General features: G+C 41.3%; 1 protein-coding gene across 1 annotated transcript; it reads left to right on the plus strand.

Moving 5' to 3' along the window:
- On the plus strand, window positions 1-26,757 carry RALB (RAS like proto-oncogene B). The gene is made up of 5 exons (XM_036386628.2): window positions 1-163; window positions 15,800-15,956; window positions 17,052-17,260; window positions 19,997-20,174; window positions 22,305-26,757. Exons 2-5 carry the CDS (start codon window positions 15,843-15,845, stop codon window positions 22,422-22,424), a joined length of 621 nt encoding a protein of 206 aa, XP_036242521.1. The 5' UTR covers window positions 1-163; window positions 15,800-15,842; the 3' UTR covers window positions 22,425-26,757.
- Window positions 26,758-27,602: the final 845 nt, after the last annotated feature.

Here is a 27,602-nt window from a genome sequence, read left to right on the forward strand (position 1 = left end):
CGCCGGCGAGGGCGGAAGTGCGCGGCGGGGGCGCGCGGGCGGCGGCGCTGCCCCCTCAATGAGAGCCGGGCCGCGGTGGCTGCGGGAGCAGCGGGGACGGGGGGCACAGCCGAGACGGGAGCCGGGCTGGAGCCGCCGTGCGGAGCCGGGCCTTAGCCCCTAGGTGAGAGCGAGCAGCGGCTTCGGGATCCCCCCCACCCCAAACCCGGGCCGGTGGGGGCCTCCGCCGTCCCGGCCCCGCGCCCTCGGTGAAGGCAGGCGGGAGTCTCCGGCTCCTGGCCGCAGCTTCGGGACGTGGCTGAGCTCCCCCGTCTCGGCTCTCTGCGGAGAGGGAGGGAAGGAAGGTGTCAGCGGCGGTGCGGGGCAGCCCCTCTCTCCCGGGTGTGTCGGGCGAGGAGAGCCCCACGGCTTCTGCCCGGGGGTTCCTCGGCCCTGGGAGAGCACCGGGCTGGGCGAGGGCAGTGCGGGGCAGCCGGTGACCGTCGGGCCTGCGCGGGAGCCGCAGCGGGAGGCGAGAGGCCCCGCTGGTGGATTCGGCCGCTCCTGCGGCTCCCGGTGGCGCCGGGCTGAGATGGAGCCGGGGTCCGCCGTGGCTCCTGTCCACAAGTGGGACGTGGCGGAGGGAGAGGGCGAGGAGGAGCTGGCCTTGAGCGTTAGTGCAGGCTGCCCTGCCTGCTCTTGGTGCCGTCGGATAAGTGATAACGTTTCGTCTGCGGGAGATAAACAGAGGGCTTGGGATGCTGGCGGTCTTAGTTGAGCCAGAAGTTCCTGGCTAGTGTTGTTTTATCGGGTATGTTCTCTCTCTGCCCGTCTTTATCGTCCCCGCAGCCTTACCGGTGTAGCTCTTGTAGGAAGGAAGGGTGGTGCCTGAGTGTGACCTTACCTGCAGAAGGGCAGGGAGGCAGGTGAGACAAAGCGGCCCAGTCATGTTTCCTGAACAGCTGGTGCAGGCCTAACCTGGTCATTCTGCTGGAGCCCTGTTGAATCGATTCTGTTCTGAGAGCAGGAGACAGTCTTGACTGTGCCTGGGTGTTTTCATGGTGGAAGGGAACAAGGAGGCTGCACCTGCACAAGGAGCAGCCTTGCCATTGTCAAAGCTGAAGTCTGCAGTCTGAGTAGTTTTGGGTTTTGCTTTTTTTTAACTGTTCTAACATTACTTCTCTGGTTCCAAGATCCTTGTTTCTCTTCTGAGGTACAGGGAGGTGCCTGTCCTCATCCTCAGAGGTACATGATTTTCAAGAAAAGCTGTATTTTTTTTCTTAATGTCTTAAATACTCCATGCCCCGATCCTCCCCCTCCCACCCCCCAATTAAAGTTGTTAAAGTGAGAGTGGGAACTAACAAATCAGAACCAGACTTGTGGTTCTTGGAAGTGATTTGCTTGAAGGCCAAAAATTTTTGTTATAGAGAATTTAATAGTACCAGCTCAATCTTCCTTGACAATAGCATCTTTGCACTTATTCATGCATAGCAGACTTGCTAGAATAATTTCAACTACTTGGATTTTTGCTTATGATCAGATGATACCAACTTACTATGGTGAAATATTTTGCATTTCTTTCCTGTATTAAATACTTCATTTAAAAATAAAATAGCCCTCAGACTAGTCCTGTAAACAAGTTTCCTGTGTTAGACTTTTAGTAGTAAGTTGTTTATTTTCACTTCTTTTGGAGTAAGCCAACTTGATTCTGTTTTGCATGCCTGAAAGAAAGTGAAAATGACCTATTTTTGCTAGTGTTAAGTATATACTGCAGAGGAATTTCTAGTCTAAAGATTTTGGTGGAATGCTTTACAAAAGCTCTTAACTGAAAGCTTAATTTGACCAGACAATATCCTTTCTTGGTTATCCTTTAAAACTCTCAAACTTGTCTCTAATTGTCAGTGCAGTGGTACTGGAAATCTCAGTAGAAGAGCAGTTGAGGCATTTTGATCAAATCAAGTCAGTAATGATGGGACACTGCCTGGACCACTTGGAAGTGTACACTGAAATCCTGGATGGTTTATAGTTTCTGTCATCTAATGCCTCATTTGGATTCAAAGTTTTTTCAACTGCTTAATTGATTTTGCACCTACTGTTGTTTGACCCAATGCTGGATAAAATTACTTGCTTCTCTAGGAACTTTTGGGGTCCAAGCTTCACACGGAGCAAAATTGTCCTGTGAATGGAGCAGAAATGGCCACATGAAACAGTGGAACAAGCTCTAGCATCATGGTTTGGGAATCTGGTTCATAGTTTGTTCTTGTCCTGTAAACCTGTTCACTTTCCTTGCAAGTGGATAATTGCACAGTGACTCAATCATTTCCTACTAACTAGATTCAAGCTCCATGTGACTGATTAAATGAATTGCTTTCTATTACACAACGGATTCATGTGAATTAATAGCCTCTCTTAGCAGGGGCACTGAGGGAGCCTGTTTCTCATGACAGCTGTGCAGGCACTAAGCACCCATGGGAGTGCAAGTGCACACTGGTATCAATCAGTAGGTGTCTTGTGCCTCTTGCTGTAGCAAGCAATTTGGGATAGCAGTAGTGGTGTCCAGGGGTTTGAGTGAAAGGCAGTGGCTGGGGAGGCCACAGAAGTGGAGAAATGTAGGTGCTTGATGCTTTTCATTCCCTGGGTGCCTGACTTCAAGTAACTTTGCATGGCTCACTTGGGAGATGTGCTGATCCTAATTATCAACCAGGTTATATAGCAATTTATATTCTCAAACTCATTCTGTGTTGAGTTGGAAATACTCTCCTACTGATAAAAACCTGGAGATTTTAGGTTTTCTCTTTTCATCCACCTTTGAGTCCCATGTCTCTGCTAACTGTTCTGCATCACTGTCAAGCAGCGGTGATAAGATTCCATTGCTTGTTGCCTGCTATTGCTTGGAGCAGCAAGGTCAACAAACTGTCTTGGTTGTTTTGCTCTCCTAATGGTAATAGTCAATTTTGTGGCTTTTGTTGTATGATACAGTTGATGCTTGCTTCTTGATAAGAGGTTCAGAACAAGTATTTTAAAAGTCTTTGCTAATAGCTGCTGTAGGGCAATCATTTTGTTGGTAGCTCTTTTAGCTCGTTAAACAGAACTAACCAACTTCCTCTGTGCCTGCCCCAGAAATATCAAGTTGTCTTGTCATTTAAGCAAGATAAGTCTGCATAACTCGTGCTTTATCTTTTCATGTTCTCCCAAATACTGCTTTAATAGTAATATTACAGGATCTGTTTTGTCTCTTGTGCTTGAGATGTGCAAATGTGTTTTTCAAGACCTGTCAAAATGAAAGTCATGGAGTCTTGTAATGTGAGGATGTTATTTAGGCTGATGTGTAAGTAGCTGCTCGATTCTTTATGGTAACAAAGTGCTTGCTTAGAACTTCAACTGTTCTCTGTGGAACCTTGAGCCCAAAGCCCTCCTTGCTGAAGCTGTTGACAAAGGAATAATGGTTGATTACACGAATATGAGACTTAATGGAAATGCAGTCCTGACTAGGACTCTTTGCTGGATCACAAGTCGAAGACCGAAAAAATCAGTTCTGGGATTATAAGCATTTGTTAAAGACTTAATCCTGTCAGCCGTTACTTTGTGAATTAGTGTTGCTGTCAGTTGAAGTGATTAGTGTGAAATGTTTTAGGCCACTAATAATGCAGCGAAACTGGAGTTTTTAATATGTTCTTCTTAAATTTGGAATGTGTCAAAACTAATCTGAAGGCAAAGCATAGAACTGGAAAGCTGCGAACATGCTGAGTTAAGCAGATGCTGTGATTTCTCTGGTTTCTAGCTCTTTCTGTGTATATTTTTACCTGCAGTAAAAGATGATTTTTCAGAAGAGTACTGGAGACTTAGACCTAGCCCCTATTTTGGGCATGGTAGATGGATATATTAAAGAATGTTTCCAGCTTGGATTTAATATTGATGGCTTTTTTTTTTTCCAAGCTGGTGGTTTGAATCACAGGTTTAACAGAGGAAAGAATCCCACTTTATAGACAAGATTGTTATAGAGTACTGTATTACAGGTTTATACTTAACATGACAAAGTGCTTTAAAATATTATTTGTAGGAATTATCTACCTGAACCCTGGAATTCATTCTGCAGAACAAACACTAAAGGACTAAAGTGGCTTGTTTTGTTTGTTTTTGGTGGTTTTGTTTGTTTGTTTGTTTTCTGTTTTGTTTTCTTTTGGTTTTTTTTGTTTAGTAGGTGTTTTATAAGGTTAGGGCTACCCTGCTCCAGAGGATGCTGTCTTGGGTACCAGTCTAAAGCAGACATTTAACAAGTGAGGTAGTTTTAGATCAAGTTGCATGCCAGTTGCCTCTGCTTTCCAGAAAAGAGGTGGTTTTGCTAACTGGGGAAGCTGCTCCCTGATTAAAATGAATTAATTATAAAGTACGTAGTGATCTGTGATGCAGCCTTTCCACAAAACTGCTGCTGCAGTAAGAAACTCCTCTCCATGATGGTACTCTTCTGCTATTTAGTGTTCTTGGCTTACTGTGAGATCTCATTTTGGGTAGGTAAGGAATTCTCATTAGTGTACTCACCAAGAAGTCTCACTGACTGACTTTTATGGCAGCTTTCTGCTTTTATCTACCATGTCATAAAATGGAGTAGCCAAGAAATTTAAAGAAATGGTATTTCAAAAGACAGCACCAGTTTCAAGCACACATTCCAGTCTTTCTTTGCACTTTATCATGTTTTAAAACACAGTTTAAGAATCAATTTTTTAAATAATTCTGCAGGCATTGGAAATTGAAAGTTTGTCTTATAAGGCAAACTAAAGTCAAAGTAGGCTTTATTGGTTGAATCTGTTCTGAAGTTTTAATGGAAGGAAACTAATTAAAAAAATTATTAGGCAGACCAGTTGGTGGTGATACTGTGCATCTTTATAGTATTAGATAAAGTTTCTAATAAAGTGTTAGTCATGATGGATTTGCTTTAAGTTTTCTATCTCTGCTGTACTGCTTGTGCAAGTTGAAAAATGGGCCTTCCCACAGATAAGATTTGTAGCAACTGTGTTGCTGGGCGCAGACTTGACTTAAAGTTGCTGAGGCTGAAGACACTTGTGGAGACTGCCTAGTCCAGTGCTCCAGCTGACTGCTACTCCTGACCCATAAGCTGGCTCATGATCATCCCTAGGCAGAGCCTTGTGCACTCCAGCTTTTCTGATGGGAAAGACAACTCTCCTGCCTTGCTCTGTCCTGAAGAGCCTGTGGCCATCCACACAGCAGCACTGCAGCCATGAGAGCTATCCCAGCTCATCTCTGTGGTCCCAGGGATGTTCTAGGCCCTGCAGCTACGCACAGACCCCAACATCTCCAGCTCATTCCCTGTACTACATGCATTAATGTATGGAAGCACACCCTGTTGTGCTGATTTCCCAGGAAAGGCACGAGCTCTGGGATGAGCTGGCTGTGTATCAGAGTAGTAGGTTTTTTATTCTGGTTAAGTGCTCTGCAGAGATAGGAAATGTCTCCAGGAGCACACAAGAATAAATGTTTATATTCTGCACTAGTTCTGTATGTTCATGTGACCTGTCATTTGCTAGGTCATAAAGGGAAGTGTCCTGAGCTAAATGTGTCCTAATTTTCTGTGTTGAAGTCAAGTGGTTCTGAGTTAATAGTCTGCCACCCAAACCCAGAGTTACCAAGCATGTTATATTGTGCCACTCTTAATTCTACAGCACTCTGGAGGCTGTGTTGAAGAGCACACATTTGGCTGTAAATGTTTTTTATAGTGGTAGGCACAGCACTCTATGAGGAGACCAAGGATAGTGCTTCTCCCATAAGTAAAGGTCTCCACAGCTTTTTAGTCTTCTTAACTCTAAGAATACTTAAATTGCGTAAGACCCCTGTACTGGTGTCATAATCCAGTTCCCATTTGAAGATAGAAGTACTGCTTTTGGCTTTGATGTAAAGTATATGAATGCAGAAGTCTGAAAAACTGTGTGTCATTGAAAACATTTGCTCCTAGTCCAGTAGAAAGGCAGCTTCTTGCATGTACAGAATACCTTGGTATGTATGGTATTCTCTACCTCACTGGGGAAACTGGAGTAAAGAAATCTTTTTAAAGATGACTTAACACAGCAGCTGAATTATGGATGCTAAATGTCACTATTGTTGTTTTGTGTGATGTAAATGCATTGATTGAAAGATGGAGGAAAAGGTTCAGTGCTTGACACTTGAGTGATGTTGCCTGATTGAGGGAGCTTAGTGACTCACTGTATACATCTATAAACCCTGCAGTGAAGTCAGTGAAGTGCTTAAAATAGTGGAAGTACCTTCACAGGCCATAGGAAGGTGATCCCTGAGTGCTCCTAGGGAGCTGGGATTCAGTGGTTAAGAGTGAGCTCAGGGTGGGGGATTATTACTTGCCTATCTGCATCAAATGTGGTCTCAGCAGTGGCTTGCATTTCCCCAAACGGAGATGTGAGCATGAGATACTAACTTCAGTTTGCTAGCAAGGAATGTAATTGTGTGGGCAGAGACAGTTGCTTCTGCGGGTATTACCTGAATAATGTTGGACTTGTGACTTATCCCAGACATCCAGTTCACTAGGGAAGCATGATCTAGTGAGGTGAATCCTTTGGGGAAGCAACAGTAGCAGCTTGTGGTCTGTCTGCAGTGTCTGGTGCCACGTTTGTGGGACCAGTGTGCTGGGTCTGACAGCCCCAGGACTGGGTAGCAGTAGTGAGAGCTGCTGCAACTCTGTACCACACTTCTGGGTGAATGGGCATTTCTTGGAGTTTGTGAAATCAGTGGTGATGACTTTCTTGTGGAATATATAGCTGCAGCTTTTTCACTGAAGCAACTGAAGCATGTTGTAACCTCGTACTGAGGTAAAATTTTGGTTATTTTGGGCTCTAGAGTTCCACTTAAGACACTGATTGTGTGATCTGACATGTTTGACTTGGCTGTTGTATTTGTTAGGCTCTTGGAGATCCAGTTAAAAATTGGTATGAGATTAGCTATCTGAAACATGTCACCACTGTCTCTTAGTGGTTTGGTGGACTTTGTGTATGCTGTGTATCTAAGATGGACATGTTTCTGCATGGGTGAGCTTCCAAAGGAAGTGTAGTTGAAATACACTTTGCAAGTCAGTGGGAGTGAGGCTGTTGAGCAAGTCTGTTGCCTGAGTATCACTTTTCTGGTATGAGCCAAATTAACTAGTGTGAACAGTGCTGTCATAATTCACCCTGAGTAATTAGGCAACTAGACTGTTATCACCACAAACTCTTAGCATAGTAATACTGATTAATGGTATTAACTCAGTCTTTGTGCTTGTAGAAGAATTCTGACAGGTTTTTTAGCAAGATCTTGCAGGGTAAGAGCAACATGGTAGATCCCTCTCTGCTGTAGTCTGTCTGCAATGTGTTTTCTGGGTGTTTAATATTAGACTTGGAGGCTTTCTGAAAGTACTTGGAGAGGTCTGGCTAGATATCTCCCTACAGAAGAAGTGGTTTTAGCTGTAAAGGCACTCATGTCTTATGACTTTCACTCCAGGTAACACTATCTTGCTGAAATAAAGATTATATTCTGTCTGGTGCTACATACGCCCTACTAGGTGCTCTGTACTGAGTAATAATGAAAATCATGTGGAGAGTGGTTTCTTACTTATTTCCCCATAAAACTCTATGTAACTATGATGTTTGCATGCTGTCTGTGCTACAATGAGGCAGTTATTACAACTGTGCTGCCTACATGCAATGACAATCTCTTGATACTGTTGATACCTGGCTATTAAGGACATTTGCTTTATAGCATGACATTTGAAACTTTATTTATTTATGTATAGATATATGTGATTTTTTTCAGGGGGGTTGGGAGAGGGTGCCTTAAAAGCACTATTGGAGGGAAGTCCTTTTTCTTCTCTGAGCTACTGCTCACAAACAAGTTACTTGGCTGTTTTTCTTTCACTCTGATGGAATTCTAAAAATAAACAGTCAATCAAAACCAAGCAAATAACAACAACAAAAAAATCCCCCCAAAAAAACCCCGAACAAACAAATTCAGATACTTAAGTTCCTTAGGAACAGGGATATGTTTGCTTATATTTAACTTCAGCCTAAGATCTGAGTTTTAAAGGGTTGCTTTAAAGTGCTGCTTTTCTGAGCAATGGATCAGACTGATTCTTTCCTGTGACTAAATCTTTGAAGGTTGCAACCTTGCTACAGACTTGGACAGGATTTAGTTCCAGTTTTTCTTAGACATCAAGATTATTCTTAGCAAGGTTATTGGCTTGAGATTACTGCTGATGTGTAAGGTAATATCTGTCTATTTGTAATGAGTAATCTAGAATGGTCCTGTATTGAATGATGTGAGAGGGTATATATTTAAGAATTTCATCTAGTAAGTTAAATGCTGTCAGATTTGCTTTCCAAGCTGCATGGATGCATCTCTGAAAACTTGTAAGAGTTAAGCTGTGCTTGGCAAGGACGGAGGGGATTGTGGGGAATGTGAGTATATACAGGTATTGTGTGCTTAAAATGGTTCACTGTTGTGGTGGTCCAGATCTAAACAGAGCCTTGAAAGATGAAATTATCCAAGTCTAGCTATAACCTGTTGGAAAGAGCAGCATGCTAGACTTTGTAGGTTGCAAGGACAATGATCAGTTAAAGGAGCAGTGCACCTGGGTGTCTCTTGTTCTTCCTGTTCTACATAATAACTGTAGGTGCCAAAAAATATTTTGTATACTAAGTCCACTCTTCTCAAAATCACTTGATCTTATTAAACTTTTTTAGTCTAAGTGAAGAGCTGGAGATGGCTTTGCATGCAAATGTGTGGAACAGTGAAAAGTAAGCCAGTATGGAGACCAGGGTCGCTAGTAGGGATTCTTAATCCTAGTTGGCTGGTATCCAGTGGCTGGATGTCTGATGCTATTGATACTGTTGGAATATTTTAGTGTGATATCTGTGTCCTCTTCATGCATGCAGAGAGGGCTCCTGATCACAACTATATTAAAAATACTGGTTTTATACTCCCTGTGATATTTTCCAGATGAGCAAGTCTTAGGGACTCTCCTGCAGTACAAGTTCATCTCACAGTCTGCAGTCTTTCTTATTATGGAAGCTAATACTCCAGTCTGATTATTTTGATGAAAAACAATTCTGAATTGAAATGGCTCTGCAATCTGTGCTTATCATTTCCCCAACCTTGTAGGAGATGGAGAGCAAAAATGACCTGGCTTCAGGTTCTGGTTTAACCTTTAACTGCTGTAACAAAGTGAACTTGCTAGTCCTCGTCTTGCTTCGTGTGTCCTGTTAGCAGTGTATATGTAGCTCCTGCCTGAGCATATTTGTGACAGCCAATATCTGTAAGTGTACACACATTTCTGGGTGATTTAGGCAGGATTAGTAACTAATAATAATTGTCTGAAACTGGTGTCATGTAGCTTTCAGTGTATCAAATAAATGTATTTATTCTTAGTTTTTGCCTGTAAGATTTAAGGACATAGTTGTTGCCACTTTGAATAAGAATATAGCCTATATAAAGAGGTTAGATCCCTTCACGTGTACAGAGTAAAGTAGTTCCTTGCTTTAAATTCTTACTTCTCATCCTGATATTATAAAGTATTAAGTTTTCAAAATCTGTTTTGAGTTTCCTTTCCAGTGCCCTTATTGTGGCAACTGCAAGTCTACTAGTAGATCTTGGGAAGAGAAAAAGCCTGATTACCAAAAGCAAATCTGGGGTTTGGGTTTCACTCCAGCGCTCAGCCTGGCCACTGAGCAGGGTGGTGGCTGCCCCTTGTCTGGGGAGTGAATTGTGATCAGGGCCAGGGCATTGCCCTGTTTCTGCAGCAGTATAAGCAACTGCTTGGCTGCTAAACCTTCTTTGGCCTTAGCTGTACAAAATCCCTTCACATCAGCACTGAGGCATGTGTGGCCTTGCAGATGTGAGTGGCAGGCCCAGTGGGCTGTGCTGAATGGCTCTGCTGCAGGAGGAGATGGGCTGGAACAGCCAGGGTCAAGAAAGAGGGGCCTGAGGGACAGGGGATAGTGATGGCAGCATTGGGTGATATAGATGGGAACTGCAAAAGTACCCCAGTGTGCTCTGGGAGGCATCTCAAGCTGAATGAATTCTTTGATTCAATTAAACATGGCTCAGAAAAATCTATAAGCGCAACTGAGAAGGTAGAAATGTCCAGCATTACATAGGGAAGGATATGAGGATATCCCAAGCAGGAATTTCTACCAAGCACATCATGATCTCTGTTTAGCTTGGAAACCATTAACTGAATATATGCCAAGAGGAAGATATTAGCACAGCAAAAGAGGACAGAGTAGCATTTGTAATTTTTCAGCCTGCATGTCCTAAAATTTTCAGTGGCATTAAATATGCCACTTAATCTCAAATGGGTTTTTTTAGTTGAATTACCAGTTGGAGCATTTACAGTCCATTGAAATCTAATGGAATTTCAGTACTTAAATATTTTCTAGGTAACCTCAGAATGGCTGAGGAGCTCTTACAGTTCATAGCTCAGTGAGATTGTTAATTAGTTTTGTGATCCAGGGAATTTCTGTGACTGCATTCTTACGGGCATATCACAGAACCAAACACTTCAAAGCCTCTAATTCATATTCTGATAAATGAGGATCACTAAAATACCGTTGCAAAACCTTACTCTTTCTGTGCTGGCTTTTGATGACATCATATTTAAGTCTTTATAATAGGTTGAATACCCAGATTTTCCTTTAAAAGTAGGTATCTGAAGGGTTTAACAAAGCTCTTCTGTCAAGCTATTGGGCTAAGGGTTTCTAGAATCCTGTTTAAAAATCCAAAGAATGGCTGCTTTCAGTGGCAGGATAGCAATGAAAAGAAATGTCCAAAGATATCAGCTGCGCAGCAAGAGAACAAGGGCTGATCTCAGCAATTTTGAGCTTAGAGCTTTATTTCAGTTTTAAATCTTAAACTGAATGGAAGAACTAGCAGCAATTCCAATTAAAGCCTTTGGAGGGTCTCAGATTCTTTTATTACAGCAGCAGAATATTTATTGGAAAGCAGGTAGACTTAGTGAAGCTTCTCTTTCTTTTTTTTTCCTCATGTACTTGGATGAACTGAAGCAAAGTTTCTTGTGAAGTGACAAGAGTGTTTTTCTTTAAGTGTTCTGCAGCTGTGGTCATCTTAATGCATGTGAAATAAACAGGGATCTGAAAGTGTGGTCTGATTTGAAATACATGTAGTTATTCAGTCATAGTCTTTGAATCTTGGTATTAGGTAAACCAGTCCTGTTTGTAAACTGTGTTCTGAGCAGTTTTGCTGTTTAGGTTGAGGAGAGGGTGGAGAAAAAGCAGTTTACTCAGGTGTTTATAAACAATTGCCTTGAAGTGCTCAGTTTCAAGAATGACACAACATTGTGCAGGGGGCTTTAGTTAACCTGCAGGAATTGTAATCTAAACAGATAAGGGAAGGCTGAAATAGCTGGTGAGTTTAGGGTTAGATATCTTACATTGAAGGTGGCATGGTTTGATTAGTCCTGGCCAAGTGGAGATCTTCAGAAGTCTAAATCAAAACAGCTGATTAGTAACTCCTATGGTTTGGATTTTAGATTCTGTGCTTCATGTGGGCAGCCTGTGGCTGGTGTAACCTTCCTTTCTTGATCTGAAGAGCATCTTTCACCAGCATCACAAAGCTCCTATTGTGCATAAGGCTGTGTGTTACCTATTGTAGAATAAATGCAGCATTATCAAGTCAGTGGCTTAATCCTTATATTTGAAAACAAATGAAACAGGTAATTACTTCTATTTTCTTGAAGAAGAAAGACTGCTAGAAAAAGTTTATTCTTTGTTTGTAAAGTTTATGCCTTGCTAGACGTGGCATCTGTGTAGCAGTTTATTTCAAAGCAGGGTGAATGGTAACCAGAAGGAGCCACCTCCCTACCTCGCTTCCCCAAATAAACTTTGAGAAGGTTTGGGGTGTGGTGGGTATTTTGGTTGGCTGGTTGTGTTTTTTGGGGTTTTTTTTGGGGTTTGCTTTTTGGTTTTTTGGGGTTTTTTTTGGTTTTTTTTTAACAGCTTATGACACTTAGCATATGAAGTTCAACATGGCGTCATTAAACCTGAGGGTAAAGTGACAGATGGAAATTAAATAGATTGACTGACTGCCCAATGGATTACTTCTTGTCCTGTCAGAGGAAGGTGAATCTTGCTGGAAAGTGAACTGTGCCCAAAAACCAAGTAAAGAGCAGTAGGGGAGAGGAGGCATTTTACCACAGCATTAGGTGTCTTGTCTGGACACCTACTCAGAGTGTGCTCTTCAGCATATGCAATAAGACCCTTTGCCTTAAATCTGTGCTCCTTGAATGGAAGGGACCTGAGTAAAAGCAACTGCAGTTGTCACAGGTTCTTCTAGACACTGCTCCTTTTTTTGAGAAGTGGTTGAATTTCCCAAGACTTGTTTTTCTGTGAACAGATGAGTTAATGTCAGTGTCTTGACTGCCTCAAGGATGCCTAATGTACAGAATAGGAAGAAAATTCATCCTTGCCTACTCAGAGATATCAGAGGAGAGAGCTTCCACTTATGTTAATAGATTTTGGGGTTTTTTTACTTTTTTTAACCTCAAGGAACTGTTAGATGTGAGCTTTGAACCATGTTGTGTAAACTGTTTCTTGGGCTGCAGAAGTGGAGATAAAAATAAACAAACAGTTGGCTACAATGCTTTCTCTTGTTGTTTCATTAGAATATTCCCATTATAGTCTCACCATGCCCCTTTCTGAAGCAGTGATGTGCTGTCAGCCTGTTCTGTAAGCACTGGTACTTCTGCACTGATACTGACTGTGTTAATCCTGTGTCACACTGCTTCAGCCTTGCCTTGTCCTCTGTTCTTGCCTCCTCACTGCCTGGCTGTTCTGGAGCATGGCCCCCTCTGATGCCACCAGAGAGGAGCTGCTTTGTGTGCAGCTTCTGGGACTCACTAGTGCACACTGCACAGGGTCTGTGTTGGGAGCATACTGCTGCATTCACAGGGTCCCTGTAGTCCTGATCCTCCCAAATATTGGAGTGGCACCTGGAACAGCTCTGCAGGGAAGATCAAGTGCTTTGGCCATGAAGAGCTTTAGGTGCAATCAAACTAAATTTTTATGCTATTGGGTGGATTTTGTTTAATATTATACTTTGATTATGAATCAGGTAATAGTGTAAGGCTGACTTGCAGTTTCTACAAGCCATTGTTGGGGTGGAACAGAGAAGGAAGGATTGAAATATTGTCTCCACTTACCTTTATGATGAACTCAAGCTTGTTGGTATTTTTCCTAAAATACAACTATTAATTTACCATGACCATGTAAAGATGTGGTATTTGTATTGACAGAAAGAAAAGTCTTTTCCCTTGCTATTAGTAAATTATGCCTTTATTGCTGTTGCATAGCACAGTGGACTTAGTGCTGCTGCTGCCTATTACATATTCCTGTTTGTGATGGCAGAAAAATGTCTAATTTGAAAACTTTGTATTAGATAGTACAATGTTAGGATGTCTGATAAAAGAATACACACAGGTTAAAATCAGTCACAACTATATGAAAAGTAGCTAAGGGTCACACTCCAGAAAGCAGCTTATCTACTACTGTGAAAGCCAGGCAACTCTTGAGCTAGGACAAAACAGCATTCTCTACAATTTAAGAGCAGGCTGTGTTATTTCTAGAACACTTAAAAGTCCCTGAACTATCTCATTGTGTGGCCAATCTGTAGCTCTTGTTTCTTGGGTATTTATGTCCAAGCAAGCTGAATTCTGATTTACCATTTGTAGACCATGTGGACAATAGGCAAAGCAACTACTTCTGGAGTTCAGGTGCTACCTGTTGTGGTTTTACACATTCCCTTGGCAGGGAAATGTTCTCTTCCTCTCTTGTCTCTTTGTGGCAATGGCTGAATTCACTGTCCCCAGCAAATATATGTTTGTGCTGTACAGGGAGAACCTATGCAGAAATAGGAATTGTCACACCCCATTTCTGTACTAAGGAGTGGATGAGGGAGCTGATGTATAACATAATAGAGAAGATTACCAGAGGAAAATATCTGTCTTCACTTACCCATGTTTATCCCAGAATGAGCACTTAAAGATGATTAATTTGCATTGCTGTACTAAATGTATGCAGCAAACAGGTGTGAGTAAAAAAACTCTGCATGGAAAAGTACTGCTGCTCAGATGTTTGAAAATGCTGTCCTGAGGGCACTTCTTGATTGTTGGCATGTTTGTTCTTGTATGCATGAGTCAATGAGAGCTTAGTTTGATTTGTTGCTCTTCAGAATATCAAGTCATGACAAGGGGAAAAAAATAGTCACTATCAGTGTACTCTAAGAGCAATTGTCCAGACTGGTCATGGAATTGTCATCTCAGAACACAGGGCACATAAACTGGATTGCTTGGAGCAGACTGCTTTCAGGGAGAGGTTTGGACTGGGCAGTGTTCAAAGGTCCCTTTCCAAGCTAAATAATCCTATGGCATGTTTGTAGGCTGATGATCCGTTAGTCTCTTGTTAATTTTGTTTAGGCCAGCTGGTTGTCCTGAAGCTTTTTCCAGTATACTACTGAGTAACTTCTACTGTTGGCCTCGTGTTTCCATTCAGTACCACTTGCTGATGTGGCAGTTGCAGTGTTTTTCTAGAGTAATTGTGTCTAGGTAAATTTGAGACTCCTGGAAGGTCCATTGCTTCTGTGCTTCTGGAATAAAGTGTGCTGCTGTAAATCAAGGCTGGTACAGCCACTTCCTGTAGCAGTGTTTTCTGAATGGTCTGCTGGTCTCCTTACAGCTCTGTGCCAGGATATGAACAGCTGGGGTCCTTTGTGGTACTCCAAGGGCACAAGAATCTCTATCCTGCCATCTACCATATACACATCATGTGTCTGAAATATTACTATTTGGGGTTAATATTCTTTGTGGGAATCCTGACTGGTGACACATCTTTGTTTCACTTATTTCTGCTTTTATCTTCAGTGTGCTGTCCTTAGAGATGCTGCTCTGTGCTAATCAGCATGGCAGCTGCTGCTTGTGCTTCGGGTACAACTACTGTGTCCAACTACTCTTAAAAAAACCCAACCAACCAAAAAGAAGAGGCAGTATTATTTTTAAGGAGCCTCCAGTATTTAATTACTAGGCTCACATAACACACAAACAGAGGCTTGTTAGCTAGGGCTTGTTTATTGACGCTTACTCCTTTATGGCTTAGCAATATCAGGAGGAGAATAGGAATTGAGATTTTTTTTTTGCAGTAAAGCAGGAATTTTTTTTCTAAGCAAATTAGATTTGCAGCATCAAAAGGCAGGAAGAGTGTAAAATAAATGGTAATGCCATGTCATGAGACTTTCTGCTAGAAGCTCTTGCAACTTGTTCCTGCCAATTTACTGTGTATCTCTGCTGTTCTCTTAGCCTGTGTAGGGAGAAGATCAAAAGCCAGATTTCTGTCTATGAGCAGATCTAAGGTAGCTGTATCAACATTAAAGAAATATTTTAGAAAGGTGTAATGCCTTATAACAAGAGCAATAAAAACCACTTAATTTCATATCTTTTGAGAAAGAGTGGGTTTTTCTTTAGAATCTGCTGTAGACACTAGTCTCATAGGCTGGGTTTACAAATTAAGAGTAGCTTGTTAGAGACCTTTGGCACTTTTATTCATCATACTGTTGTCACAAATAGAAGGCATTTGTTTTAATACCTTGTCCTACTCATACTTTAGGCATGGTTTACATGCCAGTGCATTGGAGTGGCCCATTCTTTAGGCTTGCAGGACAGGGTTTTAATCTGGTCTTTCAGCACTTGTGAGACACTTTACCTGCATGCTACCCTGATATCACCAATGTCATGGAAGGGTGACTGTGCTGCTTCTCTCTGCAGATCTGATTGGTTGCCTGGCACTTCGTCTGTGGCAAGCAGGACAATGGCTGCCAGCAAGAGCAAGAACCAGAGTTCCTTGGCCCTCCATAAAGTAATTATGGTTGGCAGTGGAGGTGTGGGTAAATCTGCCCTCACACTTCAGTTTATGTATGATGAGGTAAGTAACTTCAGTTCAACTTCTCTAAAGCACAAATTCATAGGGCTTGCTAAGCTTTTTTCTGTGGGACAGGGGAACTAAATGTGATGAGCAAAAGACCTGATGACCCAACTGGCAGGAGCAGGATGTAGGAAGCTGGGAGATGTGTCCTCTGGGAACATCTCTGGCTAAAGGTGACAAAATTGATGCTTATTTGTGAAAGAAATGTCTTCAGAATTCATGCATAATGTATGGGTGCTTGTGTACAGAAGCTGTTACTACTTGGAGTTGAACTTTAATTTTGTAATTTAGGTCAGTTAGGGCTGAAGTCAGAAGTAAACATTCTAGCTCATTCTGAGCCAGGTGATGAAGTAGGCATGTTCATAGCATGAATTCTTCCATACTGGTTTACAGGAAGCTAGATTAGGCAGCCCGCACTAGTATGTGAAGGAATACATGATCCTGTAGGTCAAAAGTTAGTATTTATCTATAGGTTGCCCACACATGCTATAGTAGTGTAATATCTGAACATGATGTAGTCGTTAATGAAAGCCAGCCAGCTTAATTGGGCTTAATTGTTGTGTTCTGAGGCTGAGAGGCTCTTTACCTCTCTACTTCTCTGCTGGATGTGTGCTGTTGAACTAAGTTGAACTGGCAGTGGCTTTGTGGATCTGATCAATTCTGAATGGACCAAAGTATGTGCCTGTGTAATTATGGAACAGGCTTTCACATTCAGCAGCTGAATGCTCTCATCTACACCTGTTAAAATACCTGTTCCTGAAGTGTATTCAAATGCATTTTCTTAAAGTGGGAGATCTAGATAATGCCAGCACATTGCTTAACTTATACTGCAACTCTGTTCTTAAAGTGTACTGAAATTGCTGACAGTGTTCTGTGTGGCAAAACTTGACTAGGCAAATTGGCTCTTTGATGTGTTAAGGGCTTAAATAATTTGCTTTTAATAGTAATACTGAAAAAAAGTGGTGGAACTTAGTGGCTGACTGAATTATGAGAAGGTTTTGGGGAATTTAAATGTCATGGAAGTGAAAGAAGGAAGATAGACAAATACTGAGCCTGTTTGACAGTAATTCTAAACACTGATCCCTTTCTTGTCAGTTTGTAGAAGACTATGAACCTACCAAGGCTGACAGCTACAGAAAGAAAGTAGTTCTGGATGGTGAAGAAGTTCAGATAGACATTCTGGACACAGCAGGACAGGAGGATTATGCAGCTATCAGAGATAACTATTTCCGCAGCGGGGAAGGGTTTCTTCTTGTCTTTTCAATAACAGAGCACGAATCCTTCACAGCAACAGCAGAGTTTCGGTGAGTAGCTTCTCTCCTAGGTAGGGGAAGTTACCCAGTTCCTGTGTTGCTCTTACAACCCTGCCTAAAAGCTACAGCTCTCTATTCTTTGTCTGTTACCATTTGATCAATACAAGTGACACCTGACCATTTTGCTCTCAGTAACTGATAACCTAAACCACAGTATTCAGCCTCTGGCTTTAGTCATCTTCATGCCTGCAGCTTACGAGTACACTATGCCAGCAGCAACTTCAGGCAAGTAACAAATTCTTGGACTCTTAAAACAGGCATATTCCAGCCAATTTTCAGTCTTCATGGATGTGAAGTTTAATTATCTTAGAACAGTACTTCTGGAAATAAGTCTGTATTTGGCCAGGTTTCAGACACAGTATTGCTTACTGCTAGAAGCAGGTGCTCTAAGGAAGGGAAGGATTAGCCTCCACTCTCAGGTATGGATTGGTGCCAAACAAGGGTTGGCAGCCAAGCATTGCTATTGTAGGCAGACGTATTCCTAGAAAGACACGGGGTAGTAGTAAGCACTTCCATTTTTCTTCTTGGGATTAGCAGTACTGATGTAAAAATTGGCACCAGATTGACCACAGAAACTGCTTGTGTAGTGTGGGGGGTAAATAGAAAAGGATTTAAACCACTTCTCTGGTTTTAGAATCCATGTAGCCACATTCTTCAGGGCAAGTGTTCTAACTCTTTTTGATAATACCTGTTGCCTCAGTAGAAGGTAAACCCGAGATTGCCTGGAATAGCTGTATAACTTGAAGGAAAACTTCCCAAAGCATAGGAAAAGTTTAGGAGTTCCTTATGCTTGTCAGAATAAAAGCTCTTTATCAGTCTGCCTTATGTTCCCTTTGCTTCAGTGGTACAAGGTTAACAGATACTAACTGGTAATGGAAGTGCTGTAGCTGAGGACACTTATTTCTAGGTTTTTCTTAAAACTAAGGCAAACTCCCCTTGCACTCAGAACTTAACATATCATACTTTTTCAACAGTACTACCTGACCACAAAATCTTTCATGAGGTATAAAAATACTGGTCCTTCCTCACATAATACTTCTGTGACTTTGTTCTTCTTCAGAAGGCTGACAGTCACGGGACACACAAGCAGAGCTCAGTTTACTCTAACTGGAGCTCTGAAAGGAGCCAACTGTTCAACTGCTACAGGACTGCAAAACTGAGTACTAGGACTCTTCCTAATGTAAGATGGAGGAAAAGGTCAGGTAACACTCAAAGAACACAAAGAAAATGAGACAAGTGGAAGCAATTGGGTTTGGCTTATGTGCCTAAGTGAAATATAATGTTAAACCCAAAGTTTAAGGCTTTGAATGAAAGAGAGTAGGAGTATTTATCTTGGCAGTTTGGTTTTTTTGTCAGACTTCTGTAACTAGGTTAACGGTGTGTTGGTTCAAGATTCCAGCACAGCAAAACAATGAAAAAGCAATGCTAGCCCTGAAGATGGGCAAGAAGGGCCTAAGAGCTTTGTGATGCAGACTCTCCTACTTTTCAATGGTTGAGAAGTAAAATAAATAGTGAAACTAGTTAAATGTAATGTTTAGGCTCACATGCATGAACCAGCTCCTTGGTCCAGGAAGGAGTGTGGAATGGGTAGTATGAGTCACCAGCAGCCCATGCCAACCTGCAGAGTGGTATTATTTACTGCAGATCAAAAGGCTCCAGAATCCTAACGCCTGTGAAAAAGTTGAATACTGAACAAACGATAGGCTTGTCTTTAAACCCTAGCTCTCCTGCTGATGCTATGCATTCAGTGTTTGCTTTCAGTGCCTCTTTAATCTGAAAATGTGTGAAGATGCAGTTAAATGCAACAGCAGATTGTCTGCTTCAGTGTTAATGCTATTTTAGAGTCTCATGTACTCTCCATACACTGTTATTTTGTAGATGGAAAATGCAGGCATCTGAAGTAGTGTGGTGACTCGGTGAGATGAGAGGGTGTAGCACTGTGCTCATGCCTCGTTTAGCTCTTCTTCATAACTACTCAAAAATAGTTTAGAGTGGTAGAGTTCTTCCAGCATCCTAGATGGACAGCAGCATGTGTCAGTCTGGTTTCACCTTGTGTTTTACCCCAGTAACGAACAGACTGAGACTGGTATGTAACATCACTCCATCTCCTTTCCTGGACACTGATACATCCTCGTAGCATGGTTAATGCTAGCAGTGGAATATCTTCTTGGAGTCTGTGAAGGAGGAAGGTTGCTAGCATTTTAGTTCAGAATTGTGTTGTAACTCTCTCCTTTGGGTAAATTTTACGTAGCCATTAGGAATGATCTCTGCCAGCTAACTGGGCTGTTTGCAGCCTACTGCCTTGGCAGACTTGATGTTGCCCAGACCGAGATAGAGATATGATGCAGACTGTGAATTAAAGATGGTGACTGAATGCCAAGGTGGAACTTGGCAAACGTGGCACTTGTACTCTTTTCCTCATTCGAATGTGAACTCCTGCTGCCAGTTGCTCTTCTGCCATAGTCTTCTTCTTTCCTAGAGCCTGATTACTCACTAAGTAAATGGTAAAACTGCCTTCCTGGAAGTGTGAGGCTTTCAGTAGTGTAAAGCCCAGAGCATTACTATGCTAATCTTGGAGTCATTTTCAAGTGTGTGTCCAAATGTTGGGAAATACCCAGTTGTAAGCACTAATAATGTGCAGACCACTTGATCCACTCCACATAAGTGTGATAGTTTTGTTGCTACTACTAACACAGATATTTTTATTTTGAATACCTCATGCCTTAGGGAACAGATCCTGCGTGTGAAGGCTGAAGAGGATAAAATCCCTTTGCTGGTAGTGGGGAACAAATCTGACCTGGAGGAACGCAGACAAGTGCCTGTAGAAGAGGCTCGAAGTAAGGCAGAAGAATGGGGGGTGCAGTACGTAGAAACCTCTGCCAAGACTCGGGCAAATGTAGATAAGGTAAGAGAAATGACATCTGCTGCTCAATTAGATCATCGCTACTCGTTTAGTAGCTGACTCTTGCTGGGACAAAAGCAAGTCCACAGTTTGGTTTCTGAAAGCCTAGTTTATTAAAAAAAACCCAAAAAAACAATGAACTTACTGTAATGTGTGCATTTAGGCACATACCTAGCTTAAGGGAACCTGAGATCTCAAACAAGTTAATGCTATTGTCTTGTTTTAACTGTTTGTACCTGAACCAATAGTTTTTCAATAGTCCTTTGGGTAAATGGTTCTAAGGATTCTCTAAGTATGTGATTTTGTTTGTAAGATGTGTCCTTCTTATAACACCAATAAATAACAAGCTATGGACAATTAGAAATTGTTCCCCCTTCCCTATAAAGCTACGTGTAATGTGGTTAATCTTAAAAATTTTATTCTTCTTTTCTGCCAAGATTACTATGAATTGTGAGAACAACTTTTTGCTGTGTCCCTGTCCTGTTTTGACTTGTCCTTGTTGGTATAGGACAGTTATTCTCATGTTATTCTGCTGATGTTTTCTTGCATAAACAGTGGTGGTGGGATATTTATTCTAGAAGAGAAATGAATTATGACTATAAAGTGTTTGTCCTGTATAGAGGACAAATCAATTTCAGTCATCCCCTTTATTTTGTTTGTAGTGAGGAGTTCTTGAAGAAAAGGGTGTCTTTTTACTTCACCAATTCACAGAAGATTATATGAAATTACTGTTTGCACCCTAAGGGCTCCAAAAGTGTCTTACTAATATGCAACTGTTTAAAATTTACAAATTTTAAGCAGTTTTCTCTTTGGTTAAAGAACACTTGCAGCTAGCTATATTCTTTTAGACAGCTTCCTGTTCTTCTATATTAGTTCACTAGTGGAAATGTTGTTGGTGCACAAGTAACTGGCAGGAACTCCTCCTCTCATTAAAACTGCAGTATATGAAACTCCTGAATTGAGACTTCTTCATTTAAAGAACATGGCATAATTCAGTTTGGTGAAGTCACCGTCAGTTGCATAAACTGGGTGATGTAGTGAAGCATGAAATTTAGACTTGCTTTTTCCTATAAGCATCTCGTATTACTAATGAATGGCTAGCCTATTTTATATTTAGACTAATCTTCTGATCAGTTGGGATTAACAGCAGTGGAGCTGTGTGTCTGGAGTGTACTAGCATGGTGATCTAGATTTGCTGTAACAGGTCTTCACTGGCTAGTTCATGTGGCATACTGGTTGTCCTCTTTATAAGCACTGTTAGGTACATTGTACAACAAGATATTTCTCTTTGTGGTGATTGTGTTAGCACTGTGGCAGAATAAAAAAAGCTTAAGAGGGTTTTGAATTACAAACTAATCTACTTTGATCAGTAGCATGGTCTTGTTTCCAAGTATCAAAGGCTTGAGAGTTCCCTGTTTGGAAAAAAACACACTTTAGTTCTACAGGGTGATGCTAAGCTCTTATTCTGTAATCATAAAAATTATTCTAAATAATAAAATAAAATTATTTTTAAATAATTCTAAAAATAAATACCCAATGACTGTACAGCAAAACTGCTCTTGCATCTTAAGTGGTATGTACCTAGACATCAGGAATACAGGGGTGAAATTGCCTAAGTTTTGGATGAAAAAATTAGAGAGACATGAAAGGAAGCATGGCTTTCTCTGAATTTTTCTTAGAACATAGTTTTGAGAATTTTTTGTGCCCTGTCACTTGAATGCTGCACCTGTGTAATTATAGACGAAGCAGAATAGTAACTGCATGGAAAAGACTGGACTCACTGCTTTCCATAGTTAACAGCAGTGGAAATGTTTAAATGTTTCTAGGGCACAGACAAATGTTCTTATGAGCTCTGAATGCTGCTTTTGTGCAAGAATCATATTTAAAAATCCCTTAGAGAACAGGGCTGTTGAATTTTTTGATAGCCAGGTAAAATTGTGCAGCTGTTTGTTACTGCTTGACACACTACATAATTCTGATGTTGAGTTTGTCACAGGAATCTTTGTCTAGACTTATTTGTGCTGTGTTGAGTACAGTGTGGTTCTACATCTTTATTTGCTGCTGAATACGGTAGTTTTTATCTGCTTTCTGGTGGCTGATGTTGTTTAATCTTTCTTTATTTTTCCCTCCTAGGTATTCTTTGATTTAATGAGAGAAATAAGAGCAAAGAAAATGTCAGAAAACAAAGACAAGAATGGCAAGAAAAGTGGCAAGAACAAGAAAAGCTTTAAAGAAAGATGTTGCTTACTGTGATGCTTTGGAACTGTAAATATCTATCTACAGGTGGCACGGATAAAATACCACTAAGGATATAGGGCTGGATTCATGAAAGGAAGTCTGTATTGACTCCCTTATCTTTTGCTTTGCATATCACACCTTCAAAATGTGAAAACAACTTTGCAACCATTTCCAGTATCCAACAAAACCTTTGCCTCCTTAAACTGAAATGGGCTCCATCTTCCAACTTTCAAAACTAGAAATAGTTTCAGAACTACAATCCTTCTGCTTGGTTACACAATGTACTTTTGTATTAACTTCCTTCTAATGTTTCTGTGTGTTTCTCTTGAACCTCTATTGGCCTTAACCAGCACAGCTGTTCAGGTTCAAACACTTTTTCCTGCTGTTGCTGCCCTCCTTGATGGTGCAAACTGCAGAAAGGCTAGATGACACCTAGTAAAGGGTTTGAGTCTCCATCTTCTCTTAGTTGTCACTGATATTTCTTACACTGAAATCTGCTGACTTCCTCCCATGGTCCATGTAAGAAATAGCAACTGACAGTTGAGAGTCAACTCAAAACAAACTTTCTTCTGTGTTCTGTTTAGTCAATACAGCATTCATGAATCAAGCCTATGGACTCAATTCAGACTTATTTAGGAAATGCAAAAATTGGTATTTAAATACAGGCTAGATGCATTCCCTGCTGGGGTCTGTCTTCTCATCCTTAAATTAGTGGTATGGGGTGAGAAAATGACTGTAAGCCTTTTTTCAAAAGGAATAGTATTATCACCATCTCCCTGAAATGCTGTCCTGGGTTTCTTCCATGTATTGTCTTGACTCAATTACACTCCACATCTGTCATCCTTCCCTTACCTTGTACTGGAATAGTGGAAATAGGTGTTGATTTAATAATCAGTTATGTTTATGTTGGAACACTTGTGATGATAATGTTGGAAAGTGAAAACATCTGCATCTGTCTCCTGTCTTGCTGTAGATGAAAATGCTGAATAAGGGTGGGTCCCATCACACAATCATGACCTGGAATAGGTGAGGCATATATGTTACCTCTCAATGATTAGCTGGCTAGTGAGCTGTATGGTGTCAAAAAGCAAATGAAGTTAAGCAGTTGCCACATCTGTTATTCACTGTTAATTTTCTATGTACTGTTTCTGATGCACAGCAGCCTAGCACATGATGAGTTTTGCTGTCAGTTATGCAGTGGTGGTCATGTCTGTTCAACAAAAACAGTCTAGAAGTGGAAGAGTCAGTACTTAGCAGGTTCTGTTGTCAGCTGAATGAAATGAACTTTCTGGTGCAGTTTAAATGAAGTGCAGTTGCCAAAAATCTCTTCTGTCACTGTGGAAAAGAACTCTCTTCTGGTTGTGGAGTTTCTCAATGAATTATGGCTATCTTCTGCCTCCACGGAATAGAGAAACTTGAAGAGTAACTGTATCTTGCTGGTAACTGGATGCTTAAAACACAGTTGCTTGGTGAAAAGTTGTTCAATGAAGCTCATTGCAGCACTAAATTAACTAATGGTGTTTCTTCCTGAGATGGAGTAGGGGATACTGTTCAGTACTTAGTGTTGTAATTTGAGGTTGAAAAATATTTTTTCACGTGTACTAGATTGCTTTTGTGCATTCTGTCTCTGAACATTGAAAAAAAGTAAGATGTGATCTATATCAGAACCTCTGTTGACCTGAGGTTTCACAGGGACTTATCACAAACTCATTGTCTTCCATCACTAGTTCATCTTGTCAGGCAACTCATTGGACTGGGGAAACTGTACTAAATAAAAGGTGCTGTAATCTTCATTCTTGTCAAATTAAATTCCTTCTTCGTTACTCTTATCTTGTATGGGCAGACAGAAAGGTTAACCAGCTCTGGAAATGCTTCTCTGTGAACAGTATAATTAATTGTGAAGTTGGCTTTGTAATGCCCAGTAGTGTTTTGAAGCAGAAGCTGGAAGCCTGCTGGCTTACAGAACTTGCCACTCGAGCTGTGTCACCTGTGTCTAAAGCCTAAGCACTGAATAGGACACTGGGAGCTGTAACACATCTAACAAAGTTTCCTATTGAACTTCCATGGATAAAAGTCCATTTCTGACTCTATATTTTCCATGCAGCAAATGAATGTCCTCTTCTGGAGGAAGGCAACTCAGTTAGGTTTGGTTTTAGTTGAGACTTAAAGGTTTAAGTCCTTAATTAACCTAAAGGATGAACAACAGTTGAGTTGATATTACAAGCTTATCTAGGTCAAGCCCCTCCGAGGCAGGTTGTAAAATGTGTATAACAAAACTGAATAAACTGACCTTACTGTATGAATAATGAATTCAGCAAAGCTTACAATGAGCAGCTCAGCTGTGTTGGCTCAAAAGACTTCAATGCCTTGACCTTTGATCTCCATAGTCTTAAAGTACCTGACAGTATTTGATAGGACAGATGAATTTCTTCTCAGAACAGCAAGTCTCTCACTGGTGTTCTTACAGTCCATGTGCTGTTTTCACTCAGGTTAATTTTTTTCTCCAACTGATAAAGCTATGCCACTGAGGTGGACTTTCTTGGAAGAAGGTGCTTGCTGTTTTATGGCTTCCTGCTGCATCTCTTCAGTGTTCTGCTCTTGTCACCTGCTCCAGAAAGACTAGGCCTGGAGACTAAATAAAGCAGCTTTTCAGTTTTCCTCTTCTGTACTTGCAACAAACTCAGTTTAACTTGCCAGTTACAGCTGAAAACACAATGAACAAAGCAGCTACCTTGGAACAGTGGGCAGCAAGCTTTCTGACTTGTACCAGAAAGGCAGTAAAGCTGGTCCCCTGGACTGTAATCTTTCTGTCTCCACCTCATGGTGGAAGTGCCTGAATATGCCCTTTCTGAATAGGGGCAGTATGATTTGGGGGTTCTTGAATGGCTTCCAGGTGTGCTTCACTGGACATCAATGGATATCACCATCAGGTGGGTTGAGTTGAGTGAATATAACATGGCACAGCATCCTGTGAACAGTGTGAATGGAGCTTTGAGTAACTGGGGGCCAGGTACATCAAATAAGGGATGACTTGGGCAGCAGGGGGTTCGTGGCTGCCTGCTGGCCCTGCTGTGTAGCTGAGGAGACTGAAGGCTGGATTGAAGCTGACGTATTCTATCAGCCTTTGCACGTTGGGTAATTAAAAACCACGGCTTCTCTTTGTTGGTATAATGTGCTCTTAAATCATTCTGGAGCATGGCTGTAGGCAGGTAACTGGATATTTGCAGCTGGAGGTCATGCAAGACTTGACTATGCACTTGCACTTAAGCATTCAAGTATTATTCTTGCGCAATGGTTTAACGTGAAGTCAGGGAACTGTTTACTGCTACGTGCAATCTTCCATATGTGGCTTAGCTTCAAGTGCTCCAGTTTTCCTTCTGCTTTGAGCAGAGCAAACAGGCCCCTGTTATAACAAGGGCTAAGTCATTATATGAAAAAAATACAGGACTCCAGGACTGCAAAGGCAGACTTGACTCTTGTAGAGGACCATCTTTCCAGGTGGGAGTACAGATGCAGCGTGAAGTGTGTTTTCAATGACTTGTGCCCTATGTGTTCTTACACAGACTGATACACCTCTACTGCAATTTCTAGGGGAACACTTGGCTTGATGAGGAGAAAGATGTGTGCATACATTTACTGGGCATTAAACTTCAGTAAGATGTTGATAACCATCTGAAGTTCCAGTTGAGTCCTATCTGGTTTAAGTATAATACTCAAGAATACTTCAGGTCCAAGGTACAAAACTACAATCTGGAATGCAGTAAGAGGTATGTAGGGGGGATATGCATCTAACTAAATGCTCACCCAGAGCTCTTTTTAAAGCTTTTCAAAGCATTAACCCAGTTCTTAGGCCTGACAGGTCTATCAGTTCTTGCTCAAAAAGAGGATACTGTTATCAGTTCAGCTCAGAGCTTATGTAGACAGAAGCTTTCCTTAATTGCTATAAGCATATGTTGCAGTGTTCACCTCCTGTTGACTTTAGAGTTGGGAGAAGGAGGGAAGAGGAACAAATAAAAAAGCTATGATTTTTCACTGTAATCTCCACACTTCATGGAAATGGCAGGTGTTCCTCTTGGGATGGGAAGGTGTTATCTCTAACACCAAGTGAGAAGTTTAGTGTAGAGGAAGTGATTGTGATTGCAAGACTTAATGAAACTGCCTCTAAACTATGTATGCTATACTATACTATACAATGTAAATTCTTATTTTTTCCTTACATAGCTTCGGAGCTTTGTCTCTAACTTGCACAAACATTTTTAATGTCTGTAAAACTGGTCACTTTTCATTATCATGCTAATACAACTGATTTGTATTACTATTGATAATAAAAAGCAAAAAATGAGCTTCATATTTGTTTGTTATTGGTTTTTACAGCATTCTAAAAGCATACCTAATCCCCAAATTCTTGAATGAGCCAGCCACTGATTTTCAGTGTTGGTAACTAACCTTTCTATCCAATATGTAACAGGATTATATTGCAGGCTATGGGAGGGAAGGAAGAGGTGACTGAGACACTCATCCTTGGCTTTCTGGAAATGGTATGCATGTTTTTCAGGACTGAATTGACATAGTTTGGTTCATTCACGGTTGATTTTCCAGAACTTAATTGGCTCAGACAGCTTGTATCAACTATATGAACGACAGAGTTGCTTTGTCTTTTCTTCAGACAGTCTTGAGCCTTTGAATAACAGAATAAGCAACACTGTGTGGAAAAAGTAGTCCTTAGTTTTTTGAGTGTGCCAGACTCATTCTCAGTGTAGGTTTGTGGTGAATGAACTGCAGGAGAGAAGCTGAGATGCTTCTGAAGCCGGATGGCTCAGGACAGACTCACTGCTCTCTAATGCCACTTAATTTGGAGTGGCAGAACAATGGGATTCAAAGTAAACTTTCAGGCAGTTTCTGTCTGTCTGTATAAGTTGGAAGTGGAATATTCTCTAGCTGAATGACTTCTGGCCAAAGACTACAGCAATTTACATAATCTTGTTTACATGGTGCTTGCCTGGTGTTTGCTCTGTGTTTCTGACTGCCACAGTGGTTTATGTTGCTCTCCTTCCCAGTGAAGTAACTTTTAAAATATTCCGTGGCAGAGAAAGGGTAGCATGGAAAGTGTCGCGTAGGAGGCAGGAGAGGGTTCTGAGCACAGTTGTGTTACACTGCTATACCCAAAGCCCAGATTGGCACCTTCAGGTAGTC

This window comes from Molothrus ater, chromosome 7, assembly GCF_012460135.2.
Source record: "Molothrus ater isolate BHLD 08-10-18 breed brown headed cowbird chromosome 7, BPBGC_Mater_1.1, whole genome shotgun sequence".
Taxonomy (NCBI): domain Eukaryota; kingdom Metazoa; phylum Chordata; class Aves; order Passeriformes; family Icteridae; genus Molothrus; species Molothrus ater.

Coding starts and splice junctions, on each gene's coding strand:
- RALB (XM_036386628.2), top strand. CDS start 15,843: ATGGCTGCCAGCAAGAGCAAGAACCAGAGTTCCTTGGCCCTCCATAAA. Junction 17,261..19,996: donor ACAGCAACAGCAGAGTTTCG/GTGAGTAGCTTC, acceptor CTCATGCCTTAG/GGAACAGATCCTGCGTGTGA. Junction 20,175..22,304: donor CTCGGGCAAATGTAGATAAG/GTAAGAGAAATG, acceptor TTTCCCTCCTAG/GTATTCTTTGATTTAATGAG.